At 54.2% G+C, this 26,473-nt stretch overlaps 2 protein-coding genes across 17 annotated transcripts in view; one reads left to right on the top strand and one right to left on the bottom strand.

Annotated features, from left to right (window-relative positions):
- Positions 1-808: 808 nt before the first annotated feature.
- CCDC92 (coiled-coil domain containing 92) lies at positions 809-22,875 on the bottom strand. 3 transcript variants are annotated; one of them, XM_039879256.1, is made up of 4 exons: positions 22,784-22,875; positions 4,486-4,632; positions 3,947-3,988; positions 809-1,693 (listed from the first exon to the last, which is right to left on the bottom strand). In XM_039879256.1, exons 2-4 carry the CDS (start codon positions 4,613-4,615, stop codon positions 918-920), a joined length of 948 nt encoding a protein of 315 aa, XP_039735190.1. In that variant the 5' UTR covers positions 4,616-4,632; positions 22,784-22,875; the 3' UTR covers positions 809-917. The 3 variants fall into 3 exon arrangements, with proteins under 3 accessions (XP_039735190.1, XP_039735188.1, XP_039735189.1); XM_039879254.1 differs by lacking the exon at positions 22,784-22,875 and adding an exon at positions 22,440-22,545; XM_039879255.1 differs by lacking the exon at positions 22,784-22,875 and adding an exon at positions 13,460-14,215.
- Positions 22,511-26,473, top strand: part of LOC120616009 (uncharacterized) — a 35,391-nt gene continuing 31,428 nt past the window's right edge. For 6 of the 14 annotated variants that reach the window (XR_005656430.1, XR_005656425.1, XR_005656428.1 and 3 more), the window contains exons 1-2: positions 23,168-23,325; positions 23,905-24,041. Coding sequence is in view for 3 of the 14 variants with exons in the window: in XM_039879262.1 (XP_039735196.1) it covers positions 22,526-22,738; positions 23,905-24,041 (350 nt within the window). In the remaining 11 variants the exon portion in view is untranslated. Of the gene's footprint in view, positions 22,739-23,163; positions 23,326-23,904; positions 24,042-26,473 lie in introns of those variants that run through there. The other 8 variants (XM_039879262.1, XM_039879260.1, XM_039879263.1 and 5 more) reach the window with 5 other exon arrangements.

The following is a 26,473-nucleotide window of genomic DNA, read 5'->3' as shown; positions in this document are numbered from 1 at the left end:
GGTGGCTCCTGGGCGCCCCTCCCTTCTGTGCACCGCGGGGTGAGCCTGGAGCCCTGGCCAGGCCCCGCTGGAGGTAAGCAGGGGCTTTACTCTGCAAGGTGGGGGGCTGAGCTGAGCGGCAGCAGGACATAGCGGGGGCCAAGGTCGCGTTTGCCAGAACCTCGGACGCGCAGAGCGTTCTAAGGGAGAGCCCTGGGCAGTGAGAGGTAACAGGGGACCCCTTTTTCTGGAAATGAGTCCCCGCACGCCAAAGGTGAGAATGCAGTAGTTATGGGGGGTGCTCTTCCTCTGCCCAATCTGGTCCCCTCCCAGGCCCGCCCTCGGGTGATTTAATAAAAGACACAAAACAGAAAGAAGGCAGGTTCAGAAAATAAAGTTTGTTGGGATTTTGAACATTGTGGATAAAACCAACAAAAAAATATGAACACACATTCCGGTTGTGGTGACATGAGGAATAATGTCATCTTATTTAGTTCCTGTGACATACACGTACAGTTGCTCGGCGGGGGTGCCTCCCGGGGAAAGGTAGGCCGGGCGGAACGGGGGCTGCTCCCCACAGGCCGCCCTGCAACCGGAGGGCCGGGGTCAAGGCGGGTGTGCGGCGGGTGTGCGCGGCTCCGGCTTTGCAATTCGGCGTGTGGCGTTGTGAGTTCATTGACGTCGGTGCTGGCAGCGTGGGGTCGGGAGCAAGCCATTCGGCACAGGCGTCCGGCCACGCGGCCACGGTGGTGTCAGCGAGAGAGCTAGTGGAGCAGGAGGAGGATTATCTGTTGACGGGTCTGAAAAAAGTTTGGCATGCATGAAAACTAAAAAAAAAAAAAAAAAAAAAAGGTGTGGACGACTTTCCAGCGGTGGTCACAGTGCGTGGACAGCGGGGGTGGGGGCGGGGGGTGGGGGCGAGGGCGCCCGGGCGGGCGTCACACAGTTCTGTCCGTCCCTGAGTGCTTCCTGACGACCTTGCCGGCGTTCACCTGGTCGACCGCCAGCGTCTCTACGGCGGGTGGGGCCTGCGGCGGGCTGGTGCGCGGGATGCAGTGCGCCACGCCCACGTGCGCCTTGTGCGGCTTCTCGCGGGCCGGGCTGTGCTGCTCGCTCGCGCCGCGGTCGGACGCGATGGGGGGGATGACCAGGGGCCTCTCCTTGATGACGTGGACCTCGGCCGACTCCCTGGCCAGCAGGAACGGGGTGGGGTCGGGCATGGCATCCACCGGTTCCCGCAAAAGTAGTTTCCGGCTCTCGGCCCCGAATCTGTAGACCTCCTCGAATTCGGGGTGCAGCGGGGCAGACAGGCTCTTTTTCATCCGGCGGCGGGGCGTCTCGGGCAGCTTGTCCCTGGGCGGGGCTGGCTTGTAGCTGGCCAGCACCGGGCTCCCGGACGGGCTGCCGTCCGAGGTGCCGCTGGAGCTGAGCAGCTTCCTCTTGGCGGCGTGCAGCTGGGAGGTCAGGTAGGCGATGGTGCCGGCGCGCTGCTCCAGCTCGCCGGACAGCAGGCTCAGCTTGTGGCTCTTGACCTTCAGCTCCTCCAGGTACTTCTTCTCCCGCTCCCTGGCCGTGCTCTCCAGCACGGCGACCGCCGCGTCCTTCTGCTCCAGCTCCTTCAGCAGCTCCTGGGTCTCCTTCTCCTTGGCTTTCAGCTGAGCTTCCAGTTCCTCACATCTCTTCTTGAGTTCGCTGCTTCTAGAAGACCCGTCTCCTAGAAGGACAAGGGGGGACCAGGTTACGAGCCCACCGGGGGGCGGGTGGGCAGGAAGACCTGGGAGGGTTCCCGCTCCCACTGCGGGGCCAGCGGCCGGTCCTACCCCGGGCGGGACCCCACCTCCGGGGCCTCTCCCCTCAGTACAGGGTGGGAGACCGGGGGCCACTGAGGCCCGGCCAGCTCTCGGTTCTCTGGTTGACCGTATTAAAGAATGTCTCCAAATTTAAAAACGCCGAAGCTAAAACGGGCAATTTCAGAGTTTTCGACCTCGCCGGATACTTAGGATTAAACCGGTAGCAGCTTGTCTGCTCAGGTGACGTTTATTAAATGCCGGCTCCGTTCAGGGCACTGCCGAGAAAGACGAGTGTAAACACTCTCCATCCAACGCACCGAAGCTCTGAAGGTGCAGAGGAGACAGGATGGCAGGCTGTCGCGCTCCCGACAGCCCCCTCTCGTCTCTCAGTGCGCGGCACCCGTGACTGGCCAGGGCCCAGCGCAGCCCTGGGCCTGCCCTGCCTGCCACCTGCTCCCGCTGCACCGTGCGCCCTCAGCCCCCGGCCGGGCTGTGGGATCTACCAGGGCAGCTGCGTGCGGTCCACGGAGGCAGGAGGCCCGGGTGGCCAGGTGGGCACCTGTGTGCGTGGGCACCGCTCAGATGAGGGCCCAGGTTCGGAGATGGTGACGCGCTGCCCAACCTCGGGGCGGAGAGGCGGCCGGAATCCAGGGCTATGGACCAGAGTTCGCTGGGCCGGAGGTTCAGGGCCCCTGGGGCTGCGCGTGTGCCCGACCCCACCTCCCCCAGGCACTAGAGCTGCTCTTTGCTGATCTTCCTCGCTTCTGGGGCAAGCTCCACCGCGCCCTCTCTGCACACAGCCTTTCTAGACGTTTCCGTCTTCCCCTGTGAAAGCTGCACGGACACTGGCTGTGACAGCGGTGACTCCGTGTCACCTGAGGCACTATTCCCCAAGCCCCCGGAGCAGTCAGCCACGGGGGCACTTTAAGCAGATTCCCAGGTTCCCCTCCCCCTACCCGCAACGGTGAAGTCAAACCTCCAGGTCAGGAATTGAGGCGCCCGTTCCCCACCCAGGCGCCTGAGTTCTTTGTGCGCCACTGGACGGCAGTGACCTCCACCGCGGGGGAGGGCGGACGCCCCTGGACGGCAGTGACCTCCACCGCGGGGGAGGGCAGACGCCCCGCGAGCACCACCTGCTTTCACACCGTCACCACGACAGTCCTGCCAGTCACTGGCACGGTCCCTGCAGCTGAGGATGGCCTTGGGGCTCAGGACGGAGACAGACTAGCCTCGGCCCAGAGGGAGCAGGAAGTGAGGATGCCCCGATTTCTGTGACACGGATGGCAGGGCTGTGGGCTGGGGCTCTCTGACTAGAGTTGACCTGTTCTCCCGAATCCCTGGAGGCCTGGTGTCTGGCCTAGGGGCTGTGGGTGGTGGGTGGTGCCTGGTGTCTTCCACGGTGGGTCCCCTGAGGGTGGGCTCCTGAAACGCACTTAGGAGACCGTGATGTGGGTGACACAGTGGGAACCTCAGTGCTTGGCAGTGCATTGAGCCTTGTGGGATGACAAGGGACGGGGCGTCCTCGCGAGTGCTGACTGCCACGCGAGGCCTACCTGCAAAAAGCCACCTCGACTCAGATGCGGACCCTGCACTTCCTGAACCCGTTTGGGGAGCAGGCTCTTTGTAACCGGCCACAGAGGCCCTGCAGCTTTCCTTCCCTTCTGCCACCAGCTGATCCCTGGGGATTGTGGTCGGGGGTAGGGGGGTGTTTCTGGGACTAGAGTCCGGAGAAAGCCGCTCAGCACCCTTGGGGAGCTACCGAGCAACCTGATCACTCAGCGCACATTCAGCGAGCAGCTGCCCTGTGCCGGGTCCCGTGCTACGCGGGAGGGACGCGGGAGGTGGGACCCGTCTCCTCTTTCTTTCTGCTTTAAATCACGCTATTTCTTGATTACAAAAGGAGCGCATGTTCGTCACAGAAAAGCGGAGAGCCAGGAGAGCACGCGCGAGGCATTCCGAACGTGTCAGCTGGAAGGAAACAAGCGCTCATGGCTCCGCCGGCCCCCGGTGGCACCCAGGGCTCCGAACTCCCCCGGCGGCCCTGGCCCCCTGGCCCCACGCGCAGCTCTTCACGGCAGATGCGTTTTCTCCTGTGTGTGACCGACCAGCGAACGTGGTGCCGACACGTACACAGCAGGGAACGCGTCGTCGCAGACCTTTGAGGGGGAAGCTCTTACCTGTCTGTTCTGAACTTTTGAGTGTCAGCTCATATGTTAAATCTAAAAAGAAAACCAAAGATGTTAATTCTGTGGGTTACGGTGCCCTTCAAAAGCCTCTGAAAATGCAGAATGACTGCCTCACTCAGGCAGAGGGTCCTGCCCGGACAGAGCAGGTGAGAGGCACGCACGGGAGCAGAAGAAACTGAGCGGCCACTGTCCTTGCTAGGGTTTGCGGGGGGCCTCCTATTCCCCGAAACATATCCCGACATCCACAATTAGCAAGCAGCTTGCTTTTATGTTTGGTCATCGGTTCCAAAATGCATTGTAAATTCTTACTGCATTTCGATCTTTCAAGTCCTCAGCATGCCAAGAAATGGCTTTACAGCCTTCTGCCTGGTACGTGTCCATCAGGCAGAGGGGATTAGGGGCGTACTCTCACTGCGGTGTCACGGGCTAGCCACGGCAGAGCGACACGCCCCTCTGGCTCGGCTGGGCACCAGCCCGGGTCTGAACGGCCCCCCGGCCCCGCCCCCCGCCCCGGCTTGGCGCCCCGGTACCTGTGCAGTGCCGCTGCAGTCGCCGGATCTCGGCGTGCAGGCCCTTGAGAGTGCTGGCGTGTTCCCGCTGCAGGAACAAGAGATTCTTCTGCGCGCTCTGCAGCTGGTTCTCCAGGTTTGTGGCTGCCATGGTGACATCCAGATGGCCTGTGGGAAACACAGACCTTGGTCGCTGTTCCCGACGACGACGGTCACGGGGAAGAGGACGCTGCCTGCTCACTGCCCTCCTTGCTTTGTGGGGTCACGGGCAGCGTGAGGCCTGGCTCCAGAGACAGAGGGGACACATCAATTCCAGGGCTCCCTGGCCCCAAATCCTGGCCTCTCCACAGGCCACCTAACTTCAACAGACCATGACCGGAAAACCGAGCGCCGGGCACATGGCGTGAATATGTTCTCGAGACAGTGTCTAGACCTGGCGTAAGGGAGGGGTTGTGGGGAGAGGTGGGCAGGACTCAGGGAAGACCCCCGAGTTCACAGACACAAGCCCCCCAGTCCTTCTTGGGAACCTCTCGAGAACCATCTCATAGGGCCACACGGTGAGTGTAGGAGCCTGGAGCCTGTCCCCGAACCCTGCCCCCTGTTCCACTGCGGCCTCGGGCATCTGTCATCAGCTGTTCATCAGAGCCTCAGACCCTCCTTTACTGTAACTGGAGAAAGGCGCTGAAGCCGACTGGTCTTCCTGGAAGAGGCACCACAGTAATTCGAGACGCCCTGAATCACGCAAGGGGCAGCGGAGACTGCCTGTCTGGAAACAATTCTCCAAGTGCAGTTATTCATGCAGACCCCCAGCCGAGGCGAGGAAACGCCACTTCTCCGAGGCTGCCGCGCTGTGGCACGTCTGCAGGACGGCTCCGGAGACGGCACACCCTGGCACTGTCACCTTGCTGGGGGAACACCAGGCACTCTGTTACCTGTGAGACCAGCGACATGGCCACACCCCAGCTCCGGAGCACATGACAGTTCACGGCTGGCGCTCAGGACACACACTTTCCTTCCCACAGAGAGCGTCCACGACCGCCTCAGGCCACCGGCTCCGAGGGAAGGGAAGTGACGCAGGGAAGAACGCAGCATAGCAGACGTGGCCTGAGGAAGGGAGTGAGCGCGACAAGTCCGGGAGGAACAGGGTGAAGGGGAACAGGCGCCCGTCGGGGAAGAGCTGGCCTGGGACGCGGCGGCTCGGAGGGAACGGCCGTCTGGGGCGGGCGCGTTCGCGGGGTCTGCAGCCCTAGGGCTTATCATCTTTCCGATGGAAGTTTCGTTGCTAGGGAGGTAATTACTCCCGTGTGAAAAGAGGTGGCCGTGGGGGTGGCTGTCACGGTGCAGCTCGCGGTCAGAAGACGGGAAACAAACTCCAAACCCGGCGGGAAGAAGCAGGCTGCGTGAACGGCAGTGATCGTGTCCGGGATGGTGGACTTGCCCGGGCCGAATGGCTCAGGTGACGGCGGGCAGTTTCCATCAAACATCGGAGCAGGAAAGGTGCTGCCCCCCAAATCGTGCCTCCTCGGTGACCACAAACGCCTCCTACGGCCGTGGGGCCAGAGGCTCCTGACTGGCGGGAGCCACGGGTTCCTGCGATCCTTGCTGTCCGGCCAGCACGTGGCCTTGGGAGGACGATGGGGGCCTTAACGGGCCAACCACGCCACAGCGCGTCCACGGAGAGAACGTCTGAGCGCCGACAGCCTCCCTTGGGGGGAGCTGGCACCCACCGACTCCCGCTCAGCGGGGCCGAGTTGTCGGCTCCGGCATCGGTTTCGCACCTGGGACATTAATTCCTGGGGTCTGTGATGGGCTCTGGAAGCGGCCACCCCAGAGGAGATGCCTTGCCACTGACTTTAAAAGGAAAGGCCCAAATCTGTGATTCTGTCGGCTAATGGACACAAGCAGAGCCCGTATGTCAGGGGCTGGCCAAGGAAGAGAAGGGGCAGTTTCAATTTGACCCACAACCCCGAGGGTCTAGAATGACAGGAGAACAGGCCTAGGATGGCGTCTCGCCCCCTCGGGACGAGCATCACACCCGCCCGCTGTGCACTCTGCCTGTCCCCATTCCCAGCCCGTGGCGCACCGCAGGCTGGAGACCCGACTTGGAAAAGCAGCCTCAAATCCATCTGCTCTCCCCCACCCCTACCCCTAAACCGCCGTCTCCTCCGCTCTCTCCCGCTTCCTCACCCCGTTCTCCACATCACAGCAAGAGCGACTTAAAAACACGGGAGACTAAAAGCCTCCAGTGGTCTCACACCCGAGAACCAAGCGGGTTCACGCAGCCAGTCACGGGCCCTTCTGCCCGCAGCGCCTCACCTGCGGCTCGCCTCCAGGTGTTCCCCCTCGGCCCTCCTCGCGGGCGTCTCTGCCCAGGGCACTGCTCTCGGGTCTCCTCTTGCCCACCTCAGGTCCTGGCATAAGGTCACTTCCTCCCAGAGGTGCTGGCCCCAGACTGGGCGAGGGTGTGCGCTCCTGGCCCTTCGCCGTCTGCGATGGCACCTAAGCGTGAGTCGGTCCCCACCGCCGTGCACACTTCAGGCTTGATCTCCGCTGTTCCCCAAGCCCTTGCATGGTGCTGGCACACAGGGCCCCGTGGTCAGCACGGTCACCAGTGGGCCGGTCTGCCGAGTGTGCGTGCGGCAGCTTCAGGGGTGAAGGGCCTTTGTTCACGGGCTTTCTGCCTAATTTACAGGCAGGCCAAATGCTTCTGTCATGTCCACAGGGGCGCGAAGGGAGAAAACTAAGCTCGGCAGCCACCCCGTTCCGGCCAGCGAGGTATTCAATTTTATTGGTAACGAACTTACGATTTAAGTAAGGATTCACACTGTAACGGCCTCAGTGAGTCGGTGACTTTGAATTGTGCTCAATCTGTAATTGTTAATTTGCTGTCATAAGGACAGAAATAAAAACATGCCTAGAAGCTTCCCACTGTCACAGGCGGTGGGGACAGCATGACGGGCTTCGATGGCTCTGTCTGGAGCTCCCGAGTCGAGAGCTGGAGGACGACGGTTTTCGAGCCTGTGACATTTCACTTGGCATTCTTTCCCCTTCATTCACACCGTCGACTTAAAAGTCCCAGACGAGGCCGTCCTCACTTGCGCGGGGCGCCCTCCAGGTGTTGCGTATACATGAACAGGACAGTTCCTCTTAGGTCCCAGGACACAAGTCACATCTCCAAATGGTCTCCAGGTCACTAAGTTATTTTCCCATCAGCTCAAAACCTTAATGAGATCAAGATTTCCTGAGAACTGAGAGCTGCTGCCGCTGTTGCTGCTTAAAAAAAGGTGACATTTTAGCTTCTTATCCTCAGCTACTGAGGACGGTTAATGACTGTGATGGCTCCACCCTTCCCGTAAGCTGACATGAACAAAGGCACAGAAACGTCCTGTTTAGGCCAAGGGGATGCAGCTGAGAGATGTAGGTCATCTGGAGGAAGAAATGGCATCGGCCACCAGGGGCTTAATTCCAAATCTCTAAGACACTGAGGGACTCAGAGACACGGAGCAGTGTCCCAACCTTCCCTGAGAGGGTCAGTGTGGACGACGAGGGTAAAGACGCAGGCCTCCCCGATGGACGGACGAACGGCGCGTCCTGCTCGAGTGAAGGCATTCGCCCATCTCAGCTGGGCGTGACCCAGGGCGGGCGGGCGCATCGCAGAGCACAGCTTGCCAAGCGCCGCGCTGTGTCACACGGGCACGTCCTATCCACTGTGGCTCCTCTGTCGTGACGTCCTGTCTTGAGGCAATCTAGTTTTACTTCTCAGCGTCGCTGGGAGCCATTAGCAATTTTACAGTGATTTGCTCAGCCAAAGGCGGCGCGGCCTGGACCCTGACCCTCCTCTCCCCCTGGGGTGCTGCCCAAAGCTGCAGGAACGGGACTCCCTCCCAGTGACTGTCACTTCCAGCCCCACAACCATGAATGTACACGGCTCTGCCAGTTTTTCTCCCCAAAGAACTTCAGAAACAGTGGGATGGACATCTCAAAGGTAGAGGACTGGCCGGACAGGTGACCTTCATTGTGACTTGGACATTAAGCCACTTATACACGTTTTTCCTATGGCAAGTTCTCTAGGTTAATTTTCTGTTCACTCTGTATGTTCAGAAAATTAACACTTGGCAATGGCTTTCCGTTCCAAAGTCCGCGGAGAGGGGGACGTGGCCGAGCCGGCCTCCCAGGACGGAGAGAAACATCAACACCATCTCCTCCCGATGATGTGCGCCCAGAGAAGGTTCTCGGGGAGGTATGAGGACCCGGCCTCACCGAGTCTGCTCTGCAGCGGCGTGGGGACAAACGGCCTGTCAGCAGCTCAAGTCCACTTCTCATCCTAAATCAAAAGCAATGTCCTTCCCTCTCTTTCAGGCATTCATGTGTAAGCGGTGACATCATTTGATTTATGGGCCACCACGGCCTGTACGAAGAGTGCTCGCCCATCACGCAGGCCACCTGAGGAAGAGCAGCCGTAGCCTCCCGAGAAGGGAGGAAACGTAAATCAAGGACTCCCGCCTCCGAGCCTGCGCGCCTGGCCCTCGGGTCGGTGGGCGAGGAGCTGGAGGCCGGGGTCGGCGTCGACTTCACGCGGAATCCAGATGCTTTCCAAACCGGGGCCGCCCGCTCCCCAGGGCTCTGAAGCCGAGGAGAATGGGCGCGGCGCAGGCCGGAGTCCCCAGCACAGCGCTCCCCGCCAGGGCGATGATCCCCACCAGGGCGACGCGACGGGCCTGGGGCGCCGCTGCCCCGGAGGCAGGGTGCCCCGCTCCCCACACTCCGGGTGAGACGGTGACAACTGAACAGGCACTGCCCAAGCGTCCAGAGCGGCCGACACTGCCTGCGGGTCGCTGACGCCAACGGCGTTTTCCAGGGCGTCGGGGGACGGCGGGGCTTCCTGGGCCTTTGTGAGGCTGCGCCAGGGCGAAGGGCAAGGTGCCACCGCGCTGCACGTGTGTCCCGACCCTCGGGATCCCGGGGTGCCCAATGCGAGAGCCCGGGCCACACTCACTGTCCTCCTGTCGAAGGCTGGGTTGCGTCACCACCGAGATGTCCTGGGCAACAGCAGTCACCAGTCCGGGGCAGCTCTGTCGCAGCGGGAGGGAGCCGCAGACTCAGGCCTCCCCTCCAGGCTCACACCTTTCTTCCTAACGGCTCTCCCAGGCACACGGCCTCCGGTGCTCCTGGAGTCCAGCCCCTCATTCCCAGGGGCTCTCGCCAGCCTGGGGTCCCTCCCGCCGATGTGCCCCATTAGCACAGCCGTCCTCTCTGCCCCTCGCGTCTGCCACACCGCTCCCAACCTGGGGCTTCTGCACGCCTGTGCCCTCGGCCTGGGACGCTCTCGGCAGACCGGCCCCGCCCCGCCAGCCTCCATCTGTCACATGTGGCCTCGCACGTCACGGGTGGTGCTGAGCGGCGGGCTCGAGAACCAGGCTGCAGCCTCCGGGACGTGCCGTGGCAGCGCCGATGTGGACACGGCCACACCCGTCCTTCCCCGCCGCGCCGCGAGCTGTCCCGCACAGGACCCTGGACCCGCTTCCTCGCTAAGGAAATGGAACAGCTCTGCTAGGACGGGCTCTCGCCACTTAAAAATGGGCAGTTTCTTTGCTGCTGTGCGATCAAAAGCAGACTCATCTCTCCGTCCCACACAGAGCCTGTGGAAATAGGGTAACAATTTTAGTATCTGAGAGAATAGCGCAGCGGTGCGCACGCGGTAGCCGTGCATCAGTTCTAACGGGCCGTTTCGGATCCTCGTCGTCTAAGTGATGGCCCATCCACACGGGGTGCTCCCACGCCGCGAGCCATCGGAGCTGGAGTCCCGCGGCCCTCTGCGCGTCTTCGGCCGGCCCGACGGGCACTGCCGGGCGCTGGACAGCGTGTGCGCGAGGACCTCTGTGGCTTTCTCGTGGGACCCCTCTGTGCTGCTCTGGCGTCCCACCGCTGAAGCACTGCCATCGAGAAAAGGCCGGCAGCAGGTGTGGTGATGAACCGTAAGAGAACGGGTGACTCCCGGGGGGAGGCGGTTTGCCGAGCAGACTCACGGGCTCGGAAAACGCCGAGCGAGGAGAGACCTTCAGGTCCGCTGTGCCAACGCACCCTCACGTCGAGCTGAGACGTGGGGCCTCAAAGATGTTCTCAACACGGTGGGGTAAGAGAGCGCAGAACGGACACCCCTGAGGTGTCAGACTACGTTTGAGGTTAAATCTTGTCACCTAAATCATAATATCTAACTCACAGGGTTGTTTTAAGTGCTAAATGCAATCACTCGTGGTATCCGGCATTCAGTAAGTGCTCAATAACTGTTAGCTATATTATTTCAGGTAAATACTGGTCGAGAGTTATGTGACATACGTCCACGTTGCTTACTCCGTCCTACACGAGGGTACTTCCTGAACGTCGCCTAAGGGTGGAAATGAGCTAGTGGATATTCCAGTCACTCCCAAAGAGGGAAACATAAAAGCAAACCGAAGCATTTTCTGCAGGCCTATGTCTTCCATTTTCACTGGAGAGGAGCCAGCCAGGGAAGTGAGGCAGAACAAGGTGCCCTGAGGGACAGTAAAACCTACTTCTTGCTCTGAAACAATCTATAGTACTTTACGAGAAGCTAAAAAGGTCCAAGGCTAATTAGGCCATCAACTCTCAATCTAAAATAACTTGCTTTTAGAAGAAAGGAAATTTACCGTCTCTGAAAACGAACACTGACGTTATGCTAAACTCACGACTCTCCTGGATAAAGAAACCGTTTAAAGCTGCAGGACCCTACAATTTCCATGTGTACATGTATTTAAGAAATTCAACTAGTGTGTTATCTGAGAACCGCCGCGAGTTAGGGCACCAAAAAAAAGGATGTCACTTCAAGAAAGCGGAAGCATTCAGCAATCATTTGGTAAGAAGGTCCACCATTACAAAGCAAAAGAGCACACTTTTTAATATACAAATAAATAAAAAATCTAGAAGGCATATAACAAAGTGTTAAAAGCATTGATCTGAGATGGGGAATGGTGGGCGATTTCTTTACTTTTTAAAAATTCTATTTCGGTACGACCTAAAGCTTTGATGAACACATATTTATAGTTGGAAAAAAATTATAAAGCGATTTCTCTTTAAAAAGATAATCACTAACTCTCCGCTAGCAAAGCAGCATCATGTTTTAATTATATTGTTCCAAGGCAGTCTCGGGTTGCTAGGGTTGTGACTGCTTTACCGGAACCAAGAAGAATTAACGGGAAGGCAGTTTTTACAAAAGCAACAATTTAGTGTCCCCACGACATACAGAAACTAATCACAGCGAGCACTCGAGTGCCTCCCGACCCACACGCATCACGCATTCCTGTAACTGACATTTTCCATCACAAAACACAAGACGCCGACAGCCGTCTCCCTCTGAAGGGATGCGCGGGCTGACATCAGAGGCGTGACAGACGTGACTGGGTAGGGTGCAGCTGGACATGGAAACATGACACGTGGCTGTCCGGAGCTGGCGGGCCCTGGGGGCCTGGGTGATGGAGTCACTACCTGTGTTTCTCCGGTTTGGTTGCCTCGTACTGGAAGGGCTTCTACCTCAAAACCACGTCAGGTGTCTGCGCCGGTCGGGGCTCGGCCCCTCTGTGAAAGTGTCCCAGGGAGCGGGTCTGTGTTTGAGACTAAACGTGTCCCTAAGTGGGCTGTGCAGGTCCAGGTGGGCAATGCATGTGCTCTCATGGCCTGCAGTCACGTGGTGCCTTCCGCCAGGGCCCCCCGGCCTCCCGGCAAACTGGCTGACTTAACAGCCAGAAAGCCCACACCCTGTGGCAGGACCCATCCCCACGGCAGGAGGCCGGGGCACCAGCACCCCAGCTCCTGCCCAGGAGGGCTTTGAAGTCCAGGCGTGACTCCAGAGCAGTCAGCTCAGGCCTTTGTACTGCAGAGTGGAAGTCTTCCAGAAAAGGTGGGGCTGTGGTGGCTCTGCTTGGCCCTTCCCGCCCTCCCTGCGTCCTCCTGCCACCTGCAGGGTGACCGCCCTCCAGCGATCACCCAAACAGCCTAGCTTCATAAGCTGGAGCTGAAAGCATTTACCACGAAATAGAGATGCTGCTTGTCAACTTCTAACAAGCTTATCACTTACCAAGATGATCCTGAGCCACCAATTTAGGGACGGACAAACCTCACAGCTCACCACGCGAATCATTCCACCTAGTGATATTTTCCTCTATTTCGAGGCAGGTCATATTTGATTACTGTTTCCTTCCATTTCTACATTGAACTGTGTCTGCTGCAGATTTTAACTGTCTACTGGTTGATAACTAAAAGATAATGTGACCCAAATGCCAAATTGCCTTTTCACTAATCAAGCAGGAGATAAATCTTAGTGCTTGATGAGCACCATCTAAATTGTATTTCCTAGGCTCAGAAAACATGCTCGCTTGCTTTAAAAATCTCTCTATGGTCTGCCAAGCAGCTGGGCCATTTCAACTGATTTAATAGAGCTTCTTTTATCTATTTTGTGGGCCTAATTATATTATAAATTTTAAGGAAGAAAAGGTATGATTAACTGAAGTTCTATTCATTTTAACTTAGCCATACTTTATTGCTTAGAGTAAAGGAAAATAGTTGTTTCATTAGTACTAACAGAAGATCTCAAGCTAACCCTTTATGGTGTGCTCTGAGGTGACTGTCGAAAGTGCTCTGCCTGGCCCCGGCCACGTTGTCCTGGATGGCGTTATTGTTTGGCCAGGCCATCAAGCAGGAACGTGTTGCCTCCTCTGACTTGCTCGTCCACAAAACGGTTATTTCAGAAGAGTTTAAACAGGGAGGACATTCGAGATCTTTGAAATTATTAAAATAGTCTAACAATAGTTAATTCAGTGAGTAAAGTTGCTATGGCTGGGCATTTAATTTTCATAATTATGTATTCTCCGGTGATGACTAATCCAATATTTGCTTTTATTGGACATTTATTTCTATGGAGTAACAGTTTGAGTACCGGTATTTTAAAAAGAAGATAAACCTATTCTCGGAAAAAGGCATTTACCTAGATCTTCATTTCCTGTAACTCTGATGGCTTCGGCATGTCCACTGAAGGCTGCTTGACCCTTTGATTCTCCATGTAGTGAGCTTACGGATCCGACATAGATTGCTCACTTGTTTAAAAGTTTCCTTTCCGAGAGCTTCCTGTGCTGTGCAGAACAGATCAGGCACATTTTACTGATATTTCAGGCTGACTCCCATAAAGTTCTTTCCACTCACAATGATGCTTTATTAGGTCAGGAAATGAGAGAATTCCCAGAATCCTATATTCCAGTTCTTCAGAAAAACTCCCCACCAAATACTGATCCATTAAGGTCTGTCATTTAAAATGGACGAGCAATGTCGAGATCCAGACGAAGCTGCTAAGTGCGAGAATGAGGCAAGACACGTGGATGCTACGCGTGTCGTTTGAGAGAGCCTGTCCTGGCAACCAAATCTGGATACTAGATAAATGAGCCATTGATACATTACCCAGCGGAAAGCAATGAAAACAAGCCAAGAAAAGCACAGTGAGAGATAGGACGAGTGTATTCCACGGATTATCGGTCAGCTGAGGGAGAGAAGCTGGGCGATGTGAACAGCTGTATTTTCTACTCAGGAGTTTTCGAAGACTGGAAGGCAATTCAGCCTTCATGTTCTAACCTTTCCTGGGGAAAGGTCACTGTTTTTATCTGCACTTCGGTCACGTTTTCCATTTGTACACTGCCTCTGTTTTCCTCTTCCGTGACCTCGATCTCTCGCGACGGCATTATGACCCTTGGCTTGTGACACTCAGGGCCACTTTTATTTCGATGTGTTTAATGACAAGCACCCGATGCACCCCATGTGGGCGCCGCAGCCATCTTGGCTTAGAAGGCCCAGATTTTCCATTTGAAGCCCCAAATCCTTAGGGTGGGTGTTCCGGCTCCTTCTGGCCGGTCTGACTCTGTGAAGTCGTGGTCAGCTGGCAGCCTGCGGAATTTCTCTTCCCAGGTTTTGTAACGGCGGGATGGTCACCTCGGCCCACACGGGGCGGACGCTCTCCTTGCTGGTTGGGGGGGAGTGTGCAGTACTTTCGAACTCAGTGGAACAGGAGAGACGGGCACGCCACACGATGCTTTTTGGGCTCGTGTCACCACTGCCAGGGACGATAATCTGCCCCGTCGCTCCCAGCTCTGCCCTAACGCAGCCTCTGGGTCAATCTACGGCATCTGGGCAAGAAAAGACTCACAAGCAGTTTTTAATCATGAAGAGCTAGATATCATTCATAAAAATCGTTAATCGTGCCTATGATTACCAAGTGTCTGTGCCAGGCTCCGAGATAATCAAGTTTTGAAACAATCATGCAAGATAGGTATGATTATGCCCATTTTTTAAGGAACTAAAAGCTCAGAGGAGGAAGACACTTGCTTAGGTTTATCACTGCCAAGTGCAGGTGCTAAATGCCCATCTCTTTCCAAGGCCCTCTGCACCCATCCCGAAGTGCTTGTCAGGGTTCACAGCCTGTGGTGTTTGCAACCAGAAGGTCTTATGGCAGCTCTGGGAGGTGCCGGTTCCGGTTGTTCACTGTGCTCTGGAACGTTCCATCTCCGTATGGCCATTACAGAACGGAGCAGCAACGCTGCTGTGACAATGACACGGTCGCCACTGACCCAGCGTGCTGCGTGCTAGGTGCTATGCCGAGTGCCTTCCGTGCCTTATCAGATCCTCGCATCAGCCCGAAGGGGTAGACACTGTCTGCGCGACTTGACACACTGGGAAACTGAGGCGCAGAGAGCTTAGCCTGTTGGCCTTGTTGGGATCGCACACAGACTTGGTCTTTTCCTGGTGCTCGGTAGCTCCCTCTTCCCTTCTCTTTTTGAGGGGGAAACTGTGCTAACGCGGCCTACACTTTCCATCAGAAAAGATCCAAGCTTTGGCTCAGGCTTTCAGCTGAATCTTAAGGCATCCAGTGACAAGATTCTGCGGAAGCGCGGCCTTCTCCGTCGGCTGCAGCCCAGTCGAAAGGGGACCATACGGATGAGCTGCATTCACATGAGCTACAGCGAGATAGCAGGGCTGGGATTGACCCTCAGGCTCTGGGTCCAGCGTCGGGCAAGTCACGTGTACCTCACTCCCTGTGCCTCACTTTTTCTGTAAAATGGGAAAATTGTACCTGCTTTGTTAGGGTTGTAGTGAAGACTGAAAATGAGTTTACCCAATGGAACTTACTTCGATGATGGGATATTCTATTCTTCTGCTAATAAAGTAGCCACTAGCCACACTGAGCACTTGAAACGTAGCTGGTGTGTCTGAGAAACCAAAATTTTCATTTTATTTAATTTGAATCAATTAAAATGTAAATAGCCCCACGTGGTGAGGGGCCACCATACTGGGCAGCACGGATGTAAAGCATTTAGAACTGTGCCTAGAACTGTTTGCTACTATTACTGCGGTTCCTATGTGGAGTCACCCAGATGTGTCTCCTCGGCTCCCAGACACATCATCCCGGAGTCTGCTGTGGTCCGTCCTCACCTCGCACTCCAGGAATAACAAGTTTTATTCTAACCGCCAAGGTCACGCTATCCCGTTTCACGTCTCCCGAGCAGTTATCACTATCTAAACTGAGCCACGTGCCTTCCCGACGTCACCAGGGTGTCATCTCCAGGAGCAGGAGGCCTGTTCTGCTCCCGGCTGTCACCAGCACCTGGAAGAATGAACGCCTCCCAGAGCTGGTCCTTTAAGAAAGGGTTCTCTACAGGTGGAAATTAGAGGCGACCTCGCCGGATCTCTGCTCTGACTCCCACTCTGCCCCCATGGGAACACGCTGTCCTGGCTGGACGTGAGAGGACGTGGGAATATTTCTGACTGCCATGAGAACAAGGTCGAGGAGGGGAGGCAGCTAGTTCACGCTCGCCTTCGGGGATCCTCTCAATCCGCACCCGGAAAAGTCATTTGGTAACCGTGTGAATTCAGTGCTGAAGCTGCGGCACAGCATCGAAGCCTACATGTGGCTGTGTCACATGAGACCAGGGGCTCGGTTCATGCTTTAAGAACTTGTCAGTGGAGGTCAGAAACGTAGACGTTCAGGAAACGTCCGTGCCGAGCTTTGATGCTGCTTTTCCTGGTCCGTGATAGAATGAGAACGAGGACAATGCAGCGGGGTGTCTGCAAAGCTGACTTTATTCGATCTGAAGGACGACAGTTTCATTTTAGAATTCCCCAGTCACAGAGCGCGCTGCTCATGGCTGCTGAGAGCCTGGGAACCGCTCGCGTCGCCGAGAGAACGAGCCTGCGGCGGAGCTCAGCATCTGTGTGGGCCGCGTCTCACCTCCTGCCGTTTGCGAGCCTGTTACGACAGGCAGGGTGACCGGCGTCCCCTTAAACATGCACCTGGAGTGCAAAGATCAGGCCGTCATAGGCTCCGACGGGCTGCAGACGCAGCCCTGCACTCACGGTTCATCTGGGGATGTGGGACTCCGCCACCAAAGCGCACGGAAAGCAACACGGAATTAAACCCTCGTGGCATCCGCACCCGGAACAGGCCGGGGGGCGGGGGGAGCTGGGATGGCTCACCCACCCCAGCGCCCGGAGCCTGTCCCCCACAGGAGCCGTGCGCACCCCGGCGGGCAGGGACCGTGTCCTGATTACTTTAGCACTGAGGAGGCACGTGAGACTTCTGGTTACCCGCCTCCTCTATTACAGGTATTAATATTGAAAGCAGGTGAAGCTGTGCTCTGTCACCGGGAAGCACCGACATTCACTCATAGGTGTGAGAAGCCTGGTCACTAGGTTCACACTTGGGTTCCACGGTCCACAAAATCACGTCCACCTTTCTGCATGGACGACACTGGCCTTCGCTGCTAACCACCTCCAGCTTCACTCGGTTTTCCTCGAAGGCCCGGGTGTTAACGGACCATCTGCGATCGGCCAGAGTGTCAGACGTGCCGTGCCCTGCACGGGCCTCCCGGGGCCTCCCTGGAAACGCACTGTCCTCTGACCGCAGCCTGCTGGCTGGCGGCACGCAACGTGGCATTCTAGAACGGCGACGGTCCGTCCCAAACTGCTCCGAGCTCCACCCTACGACCACCGGTGAGACATGAGGGCACCGCCCAACAGCGCTGAACCCAGCTGTCTCCAAGAAGGTCTCTCACCTCTGGCTTCATTCTGACTTAGATTTTTATTTTGTCTCCCCCTTAAGACCGGCCTTTGCCCTCACACAATCGGGTCTGGCTGTGCTCGCCTCTGGACCAGGTCCTAACGCCACAGCCTTCCCATGCTGATAAACCTCTTTTGGTCAAAAATGGACGACTTGACTGCTTTCCTGTTGGGAACAAATCCCTCTCTTGAAACCCATCGCACAGAGCAGAGGCCAAGGAGGATTACGTGTCCTTCCTCCTCGTCAGAAAAGCCCGGTCCCCCTCCCCCGACCCAGCGCCATCGCCCACGTCAGTGAGCTCTCAGCTTCCACCGGAACCTTCTGGGCTGGTCACCAGGACTGAATCAAAGGTCAAGAGGATTCACTATTGGAGACAGAGACCGACCCCTCCTTGAAAACGACGGGCCATCCCTAGAAGCCCTATATTCTTGTCTGCGGGAACATAAAAGTGAAAAACAACACGACAAACCTTTATTATCAATGTGCAAGACAAATATTTCTAAAAACTGGATCTGCCACATGCCAGAAGCCACTGAGAAAGAAATGACAGCAGTGCCATTCACCTGAGTTGGTATGTGTGACGCTTTGACAGAGGGGTTAAAAGCCTCCTTCGGTGTTTGGGGCATGGCATGAGCCTAACCTCCTGCACTGGTTCATCATTAGAAAATCAGATTAGAAACTAACAGACAAACAGGGCCATCCTGGATTATTATGCTATGACAGGTTGAGGAACCGGTGTCTTTATACCCGCGTTATACCAAAGTTGGCCCTTTCACAGTATGACTCTCATTTGTAGGTAAATGTCCAACTTTAAGGAAAGCAATATTTCAATAACACTGAGAGTTATAATTTTTATGTAGCAGCAATGCACAAGCACTGTTACATAAGAAAGTGGGCTTAAAAGAATGCCTTATAAACCCTCTTGCTATACAGTAAATGAGAAGGCCATAGAGTGCATTTAAAATAGATTGGGAAGGAAATGTGAAGAGAAAAAGATAACAAATCTTCTAAAAATCTAAATTTAACATCTTAAGTGTTTCCAAAGAGGCAATGAAGAGGAAAATTACAGCAGTGGAGTATTTTATAAGCCTCCGATTCCATTTATTACAAGTGTTCTTCCAACTTTTTTCTCTCCTTTGTTGTAAGCTCAATCTTAGTCTGCTCTCTGGTGTTGAGACTTGCATAAAAATATAAACTCCTGTTCTCCGATTAACAAAGAAGTCTTTTAAGACATATGTGCCCTCAGAGATTGTGGCGGGGAGCAGTAAAACGTAACCTTTAACCTCTAAAAAGGCTGCTTTCTAACTGGCTGCCTTACTTGAAAACTTGTCCTGGTCGTTCGTAATAGTTACAGGAGAGAGAGAGAGAGAGAGAGAGAGAGAGAGAGAGAGAGAGAGAGTGTGTGTGTGTGTGTGTGTTTTCCTGAAGGAGTAAATACTTATGAGAACTTGATATTTTTCCCTTCATGCGTATAGTATAAAAAATAATGTGTTTCTTGTTCAAACTTGTTCAAAGTGTCTTTGTCTAATTTAAAGGATCACACTCAAATTTGGGTCGTGGGCAACTGGCACAAAAGCATGAGACAAACTCATTTGCTAAAGAACAAAAGAGAGGAAGTATTTTTAAAAGGGTTTTTAAAAACTTAAGTACATGTATTCAGAATTGTTTTTCTCCCTCTAACTTCTTCCGAATTGGGGGAGGTCAGATGCTGTTTAACTCCGTGGGCCTCGTGACCATTATGCGCCACTTCAGTCGTGTGCAGAGAGCAGTTCCTGGGTGCTCTGGTGCTCACAGGAAACTCTGCTGGGCTTCTCGGGCCCAGAAGGGGTCCTAACCCCACCGACCCGCACACCGCATGTGTTGTTATTGGCAGTCAGCAGCCTAACCTGTGTTGTAAAGGATGCAGCATCATCGCTGATGGAGTACCATTCCCAAGCCTGGCTTAGCACAAACAGGACACATCTCTTTCTTCTCCAAACACAAGGCTCCAAGTCACTAATCCTTTCAGTGTGCTGTAATTCTGCTTCTCCCCAGCTCTGTTTTACCTTCGGCTGCCAACATATATTTAAACACAACATATATTTTCCAGACGTACTGGAAAAAAGTCCAATGCAACTTACTGTAGGTGGATATGACTGGACTTTTTGCTGTGAAATTTGAGTCATGTTTGAGTAATGAAATAAACAGAAACTAAAATGCAGAGCAAGCACAAGAAGCAGCTCTCAATCTATATCTTTTAAGAAATAATTTCAGCTAAGAAAAAAGTTTCTTCATCTTCACAACCTGCTATCAAAGAATGACAGACTTCATCCCATTTTTAAAGAGCTTTAAAAAAAAAAAAACCTGTTTGCCTTCGTAACAAAGGATTCTTTTCCTCTTGATTAAACGTTTATTATAGAAAATACATGTATCATTTAAAAAGAGTCTTTTTAAACAAAACATTGAATGAGAGTGTTTTATTATCTGTGAGGGCCCATACAAAGTAGGATGAGAACCCCCTGATTAACGGGCTGACCTCTGCCTTAGTGAAAACCTTCCCCGGGTTCACGCTGGTGTCTGGGGATGTTATTATGCCCATGACTGTAGAAGCAGCGTAAGAAATGAAAAAGAACCCCAATGCCCTCTAACGCAGTTCCACTGGAGCCCTGAGGCCGTCCCTCCCCACCTCAGAAGGCTTCAGCCACAGCCGGGTGCTTGCTACCCGGACACCATTCCTGCCCATCGGGGAACCGGCTTATCCGGAAACTCCACAGGGAAAGAGCAGCTCCTTCTTCCCACAGTTGGAGGTTCTCATCAAAAGCAACTTTTGCTTTTATGTCAAAGAGAAATCTGTCCTATAAGCATTACTCGTCCGCTTCTGTACTCGGAAATTACTCTAAATCCATAAAACCCTTTGCTGCATGTCAGACGTTAAATATCCGAAGACAATTAGGGTACAATCCCTTCCTTGCTCAAACCTTTCTGCAGATTTTAACAATAAAGCTAGAGACATGAAAACTGGTGTCGTTACCGGCACCTACCTAACCAGTCCGGGCTACGCCAATCTGAGCCCAACATATACTGCACTCTCATTTGTGAAATACATAAAGGTACCTAGTGGCTGCGCTTTATGGGTATTCAATGCAGCAGATAAAATTAACCTTAGCTAATAAACGCGTGTATCCCTACGTACTAGGAATTTTTTATGGCTGACCTTGTCCCAGATTGGAGAAAAAAGGCCCATGTATTTTCTTGCCAGAAATATAAGAAAATGCTTTATAATATAAAAACAAGTATTTCTTAAAAGCATCAAGTTAACATCAGTATTGTTGCAAGTTCACTTCACCAATTAAATAATGAAGATAAAATGAATTTACCTAACGAATAACAGGAGTTAAGAGTCCAAATGATCTATTATAAAAGGATTCACTTGTTTTTAAAAATAAAAACATCTGATTTCCAAGCAACCTGTTTGTTAGATTGATGTATGTGCCACAGTAAAAATCTGATACAAATAATTGTTCTCTACTTTAGATTTTAAACACACCTAAATTTAATTTACTGAGTATAACACGATGCACAGAAATAATAACTATTTTAAGGTTTTCAGTAGTGTGTATGTATATGTAATCACACACATATATAATATATATACATCACAAGTCTTAAAATCTTCTTCCAAAAATGTTTCATGTAAGATGAACATTCAGCCAAAAGAAATACATAAATTCAAAACATCTCTGGAGTTAAAAATCACTTTAAATGTTAACACCTTTTTCCTTAAATTCAACGGCAAGAAAATGCAGGCCAATTCTTGACTGTGCAGAAAAAAAAAAAAATCATTTAATAAAACAATAGCAATGCTTTTAAATAAATTTCAAACTTAAAGGTCTTTTAAAAACGGTAATTCTAGCTTTAACACTCTTACAGGTAGGTTTCTGGAAATGTATAACATTCAAGTATTACAGCCTGGTAGCTTGGATTTTGTTATAAAACCGATTACTGCAACTTAATTACAGAGCATGATCTTTCCTCTTAGGCCACCTCGTTTTCATTATCGGAATAGATGATACTACTAAATGTCAAAGCTCGAAATTAAACAATACAGGTCAGCATGAAAACGTTTTAGATAAACTGGAGTAGCAACTCACTGTAGCTGACGGCAGCTCTGTACCCAAGCCTGGAGCTCTGCTGCATATGTGCATTATGCTCAATTTCATGAATCACAAGCAAATTGTTATTTAGGGTAAACTGAAGCCCCCATCAAAGCTTTAGGAAAGGGCTGTAGAGTACTTACGTAAAGGGTTATCAGGCAGGAGACAATGCAACTTATCGGGGACGTTCTCTAACGTCCAAAGGGTGGTAAAACGCACTTAAAAAGGCGATGTGGATTCACACGGCCTCCTCCCCACAGCATCCCAGACAAAGCAGGGCCAGGCCCTCGGGCGCTCCTGGTGCACCTGCAATGCGGATCCCTCACCCTACAATCCCACCCCGGGGCTGGCCTCTCCTGCCCATCGGATTGGCTTGGGTGCGCGGTGCGGACGGCCCGCACCCTGGACCGGAGCCCTGGCAAAGGGCATCCCCCTCCGCATAACGGGCTGGAAGACCCTGCGGGCAGCCGGCGCGAGGGTCGCTGCGCCTCACTTTTGCCCTCCTTTCCAGCACTTTTGTTTTCCTCCCGAGTTTCCGAAAGGGCACACCCTTCCCCACCCACGAACCTCTGGGGGTGGGACCGGGGGGACCCCCTTCCCCTGCAGTGAGGGCTTTAAAAATCATCGAAAGGAATTCCTGTCCCGACAGGTGCTCCCGCCGCCCACAGAGCCTCCCCGCAGGTACCGCCAGGTGAGCGGGGCAGGACTCGGTCACACCCCGGGCCCCGCCTCACCTGCGGGCGCGGCCGTCGCGGTCTTTCAGGCGGCTCCCCCCCTCGGCGCGGTCCTCCCGGCGGGCGGCAGCGGGGGCCGGCGGCCCATGGGCGGGGCGGGGCGGCGGGCGGGGCTGGCTCCGGCTCCGGCCCTGCCCCGGCCCGGCCGCCGAGCGAGGTCAGTGGGCGCCGCCCGCCCGGCGCATCTCGCCGGCTCCCACCCGAGCGCTCGCCGCGGTGCACGCTGGGAGCGGGCGCCGGGGCGGCGAGGCCGGGCCGCGCTGACCCGGCGGACAGCCGAGGCGCCGGCGCGGCGGCGGGTCTGTGTCTGCGGGGAGGGGCGGCGCAGGCCGATCGATACTCACTTCGCGGGGCGGGCGGCGCCGCCCCGCTCCCGCCGCGGTGGCTGGGCAGGGGCACGGACGGAGGGGAGGGAGGGAGGGAGGGTCTGCCGGTGGGACGCAGGCGCACAGCTCAGGTGCGGCCGCACTGCGGTTGCCCTGGGCAACGCGCGCCCGGGCGGGGCGCGAAGGAGGGGCGAGTGGCGAGCGGGCGCGGGCGCGCGCGCGCGCGCGCCTGGCCCTCGGCTGGCGGGGGTGGGGCAGCCCGGGGCGCGCCTGGGAGTGGGGGGAGCGCGCGCGCGGGCGGCCGCGGGGCGGACGCCGAGGCGGGGGCCGGGGGGCGGGGGCGAGGCCCGGGCGGCGCGCATGCGTGCGGCCCCACTCCCCCGGGGCGCGCCGGCCGCGTGCGTGCGCACGCGCGCTGTGCCCCGGCGGCGTCGGTGTGCGGAGCGCGCGCGCGCGCGGCTCGGAGGCGCACCTGTGAGGTGTCCCTTGAGGAGAGCGAGCGAGAGGGCGGGTGGGTGCGCGGAGCCCGCGGCCTGGGGCGCCTCAGCCCCTCACTTGGAGTGAGTTCTCGGGCGGCCGGGCTGCAGCCTCTGCCTTTCTTTTCTGGACCCCGGCGGGGATGCGGGGGAGAAGGGGAGCGGGCTCGGGGCGGGGAGGGGGATGAGTGCGTTAAAGAAAAGGAAAACAACCCATCACTTGGGGTGGGCCTCGGGCCGGCCGGCGCCGGGGCCTGGGCGGGGAGGGTGGGCGCCGCTCGCGCGTCCGGGCGGCCCGCGGCCCCCGGGCAGGCCGCGCCGAGGGCAGCCTGGCCTCGGGCCTCCGCCAGCCGTCGTGGGCCCGCAGTGCCGGGCGCGGGGCGCGGGGGTCACAGATGGCGGCCGGCTGCGCGGCGCCGGCCGGGCAGCGGCGGGGGCGAGGCCCGGCGGGGCCCCGCGGGAGCCGGACTCCCGAGCCGGGCTCCATTGTTGTTGCAGCCGGAGGAAGGGGGAGCAGCCCAGCTTCGGGAGCGAGGGAAGCCGCGCCTTGGAGCCTTTCCAGGCGGGTCCCGGGAGAGGCGGTAATGGCCGCGCCGTGGGAGCGGGGAGTCGGCGCGGCGGCGAAGCCTCGCTGCATGCATGGGGCGCTGTTGTGTGTTTCAGAGCGCCTCGCGCCCCGCCGGAGCCCGACGAGCATCCTCCGCAGGTGATGAGCCCCTCGCGCACCCGGCGCAGAACGCCGCCGCCGCCGCCGGACGCCTCCATTGTTTGACCACAACGAGGGCCGGGTTCTCAGCCAGGTAAACCGAACGGCAGCGCGGTCGAGCTCCCTGTCTCAACTCCCACATCCAAAGGAATCCTCTCCTCTGCCAGGACTTTACTTCAGTTCTCTTGCTGTCTCCTGCTCTGACTAACTCCGTATGTCCACCTCCGAGACATATTCCCATCTGGACTAATCCGCCCGCATCTCTCTGCCAAGTCACCTCTCATTTCCCTCAAAATTCAGCTCCTTTGTGGATCCTCCCTTGCTGAACTCAAACGACTAAATCTCTCTAGGAGGAGCCTGCTCTGTCCTCTGCTAGTCGATAGTTTGCTTATTGCTCGTCTTATCACAGCAAAGGAGACCAGATAGGAATAAGGGAAAACCCTAAGTTACCGCTTTTTCAAAGGAACGTTTTGTGATAGTTTATTGTTTTAACAGGGTCGAACTGTTTTTGTGTTTGTATTTTGTCTTCTCCTTTAGAGGGGGCCCCCACTTCCTTTACAGATGCGTAGTTTTTTAGAGCAGAAAAATGACCTTGTTTGACCCACAGGTTAGTTGAAAATTTTAAATTAATTTTTAAGACAGTGAAGTCATATATTTTCTTTGTAAAAATTAAAACATCACAGAGATGACTAGTTTTTGATTACCAACCCCTGTCTCCAAAGATGACAACTACTTTGTGTTTGGTGTGTGTACTTCTGGGTCTTTTAAAGTACTTTACGTATGCGTGGACTCGATTGCCTTTGTTTTAACAAGTACTAGTGTACTTTTTCAGTTTTAGTATGTGATGTGTTAACTCATTTTGAAGAACTGCCTCACTTTCCATAGTTTGGGTAGACCGTAGTTTATTCAGCCATTTCCTGGATCGATGCAATTTAAGTTTTAACTTTATATTTAAAACAGCATTTTTTTTTTGTGGTGGTTCTCTGGTGAAATGAAATTTTAGTGAAGGGAACGCAAATCTACACTGGTTGCAGAGAGCAGGCGTTTATGATGGAGTCCTCTGCCCTTCCCCCATTGTGGCTATGACTACTACCTTCAGGTCCTGTGACCTTGAGGAGGATACTTAACCACTCAGCCTCAGTTTTCTTTTCTATAAATGGTGATAACACCTGCTCTGTTTACTCCACGGAGTTTAGTGATATGAAGTATGTGAAAGTGCTTTGTAAAGTAGTATATAAATGTTGGTTTTATTAGCCTTTATTAGATCCAAAAGGATTTTTTATTTGCAATATAATTTATATTTTCTTTTTTGATCAGACGTATGTATTACCGAATACTACAGATAGCCAACTCTGAATGCTTTTTAACTCATGATTTTGTTGGTTAATTTTTATCGAGTACTGTTAACATATTAGACTTAATATTTTCCAAAGCACATTTTTTTACATGTCCTAAAAAATGAGGCATATAAATTAGTTGACTATGAATAAAATATTAGCGAGTTGAACACTCCATAAAACTCTCATAATATTTAAAGGAAACTTATTTCCTAGTGATGTAGGTTTGTATGTGCGTTTTCCTGTGGCGGCACCAGGATCAGTTTAGCTTTATGTCCTTTGGATAAAATGGATTCTGTATAAATTTGTAGGCAGTATCAGAAAGAGTTTAGCAGTTTAGATATCGATTGATGTGATGCATCATTTGAAGATGTAAGAGATAGGATTAGGGGCTCTGTACAATCACACGACGGCATGTACAATCACAAACTGGTATCTGATAGGGAATTAAGTGGCACTGGCTATATAAGGGAGTATTGAAAGGGTATCAAATTTTAGAGTGTGAGGAGAGGGCCCAGGAAAGGCCTTTTTTTTTAAGAAATAAGATTTGAGCAGTGAAATCAGAAGGGCTAGTAGGCTGCTAGTGTAGAATGAGGTGGGGGGATAGTTTTCCAGGCAGGGAATGGCATGTGGGGCGGTCCTGAAGGGGGAAAATGCTTTGCCCATTCCAGGAACTGAAAAGGATGACTTGTAGATAGATTATGGTGGGTGAGGGGGAGTGTGGCTAGGCTGGGGGCCAGATCATGTAGGGTCTTGTAGGACGGGTTAAGGATGTTTTATCTTGAGTGAAATGGGAGACTATTACAAGGGTTGGGTTTTAGGCAGAGGAATGACATAATCAGATTTGCATTTTTAAACCACTCCAGCTGCTACATGTAGAATGTGGAGGCGTGGTGGGGGTAGAGAGTGGACGTGGGGGAGATGAGGTAGGCCATTTCAGAGATCTATCTAGAAGAGAGGTGGCCTTTCCCTTGGAGTGTACATTGAACGCAAACTACCAACTACACTAAGGTTAAAATAGATAACTTGGTTAAAAATTGTTTTCATTTATTTTTAAAAAGTGGGGAAAAGGACTTTTTTAAGTGCAAAAAATACACATAAATGTTAAACTAGTTGTCCACAGCATATAAAAAAGTGTGAGTTAAGTCAAAAGTTGGGATATTATTTAAAATGGTTTTTATAAGTTTTG

The sequence above is a fragment of the Pteropus medius genome, unplaced genomic scaffold (genome assembly GCF_902729225.1).
Source record: "Pteropus medius unplaced genomic scaffold, Ma_sr-lr_union100, whole genome shotgun sequence".
In the NCBI taxonomy this organism is placed as follows: Eukaryota; Metazoa; Chordata; class Mammalia; order Chiroptera; family Pteropodidae; genus Pteropus; species Pteropus medius.
This window is presented reverse-complemented; position numbering and strand designations above follow the sequence as displayed.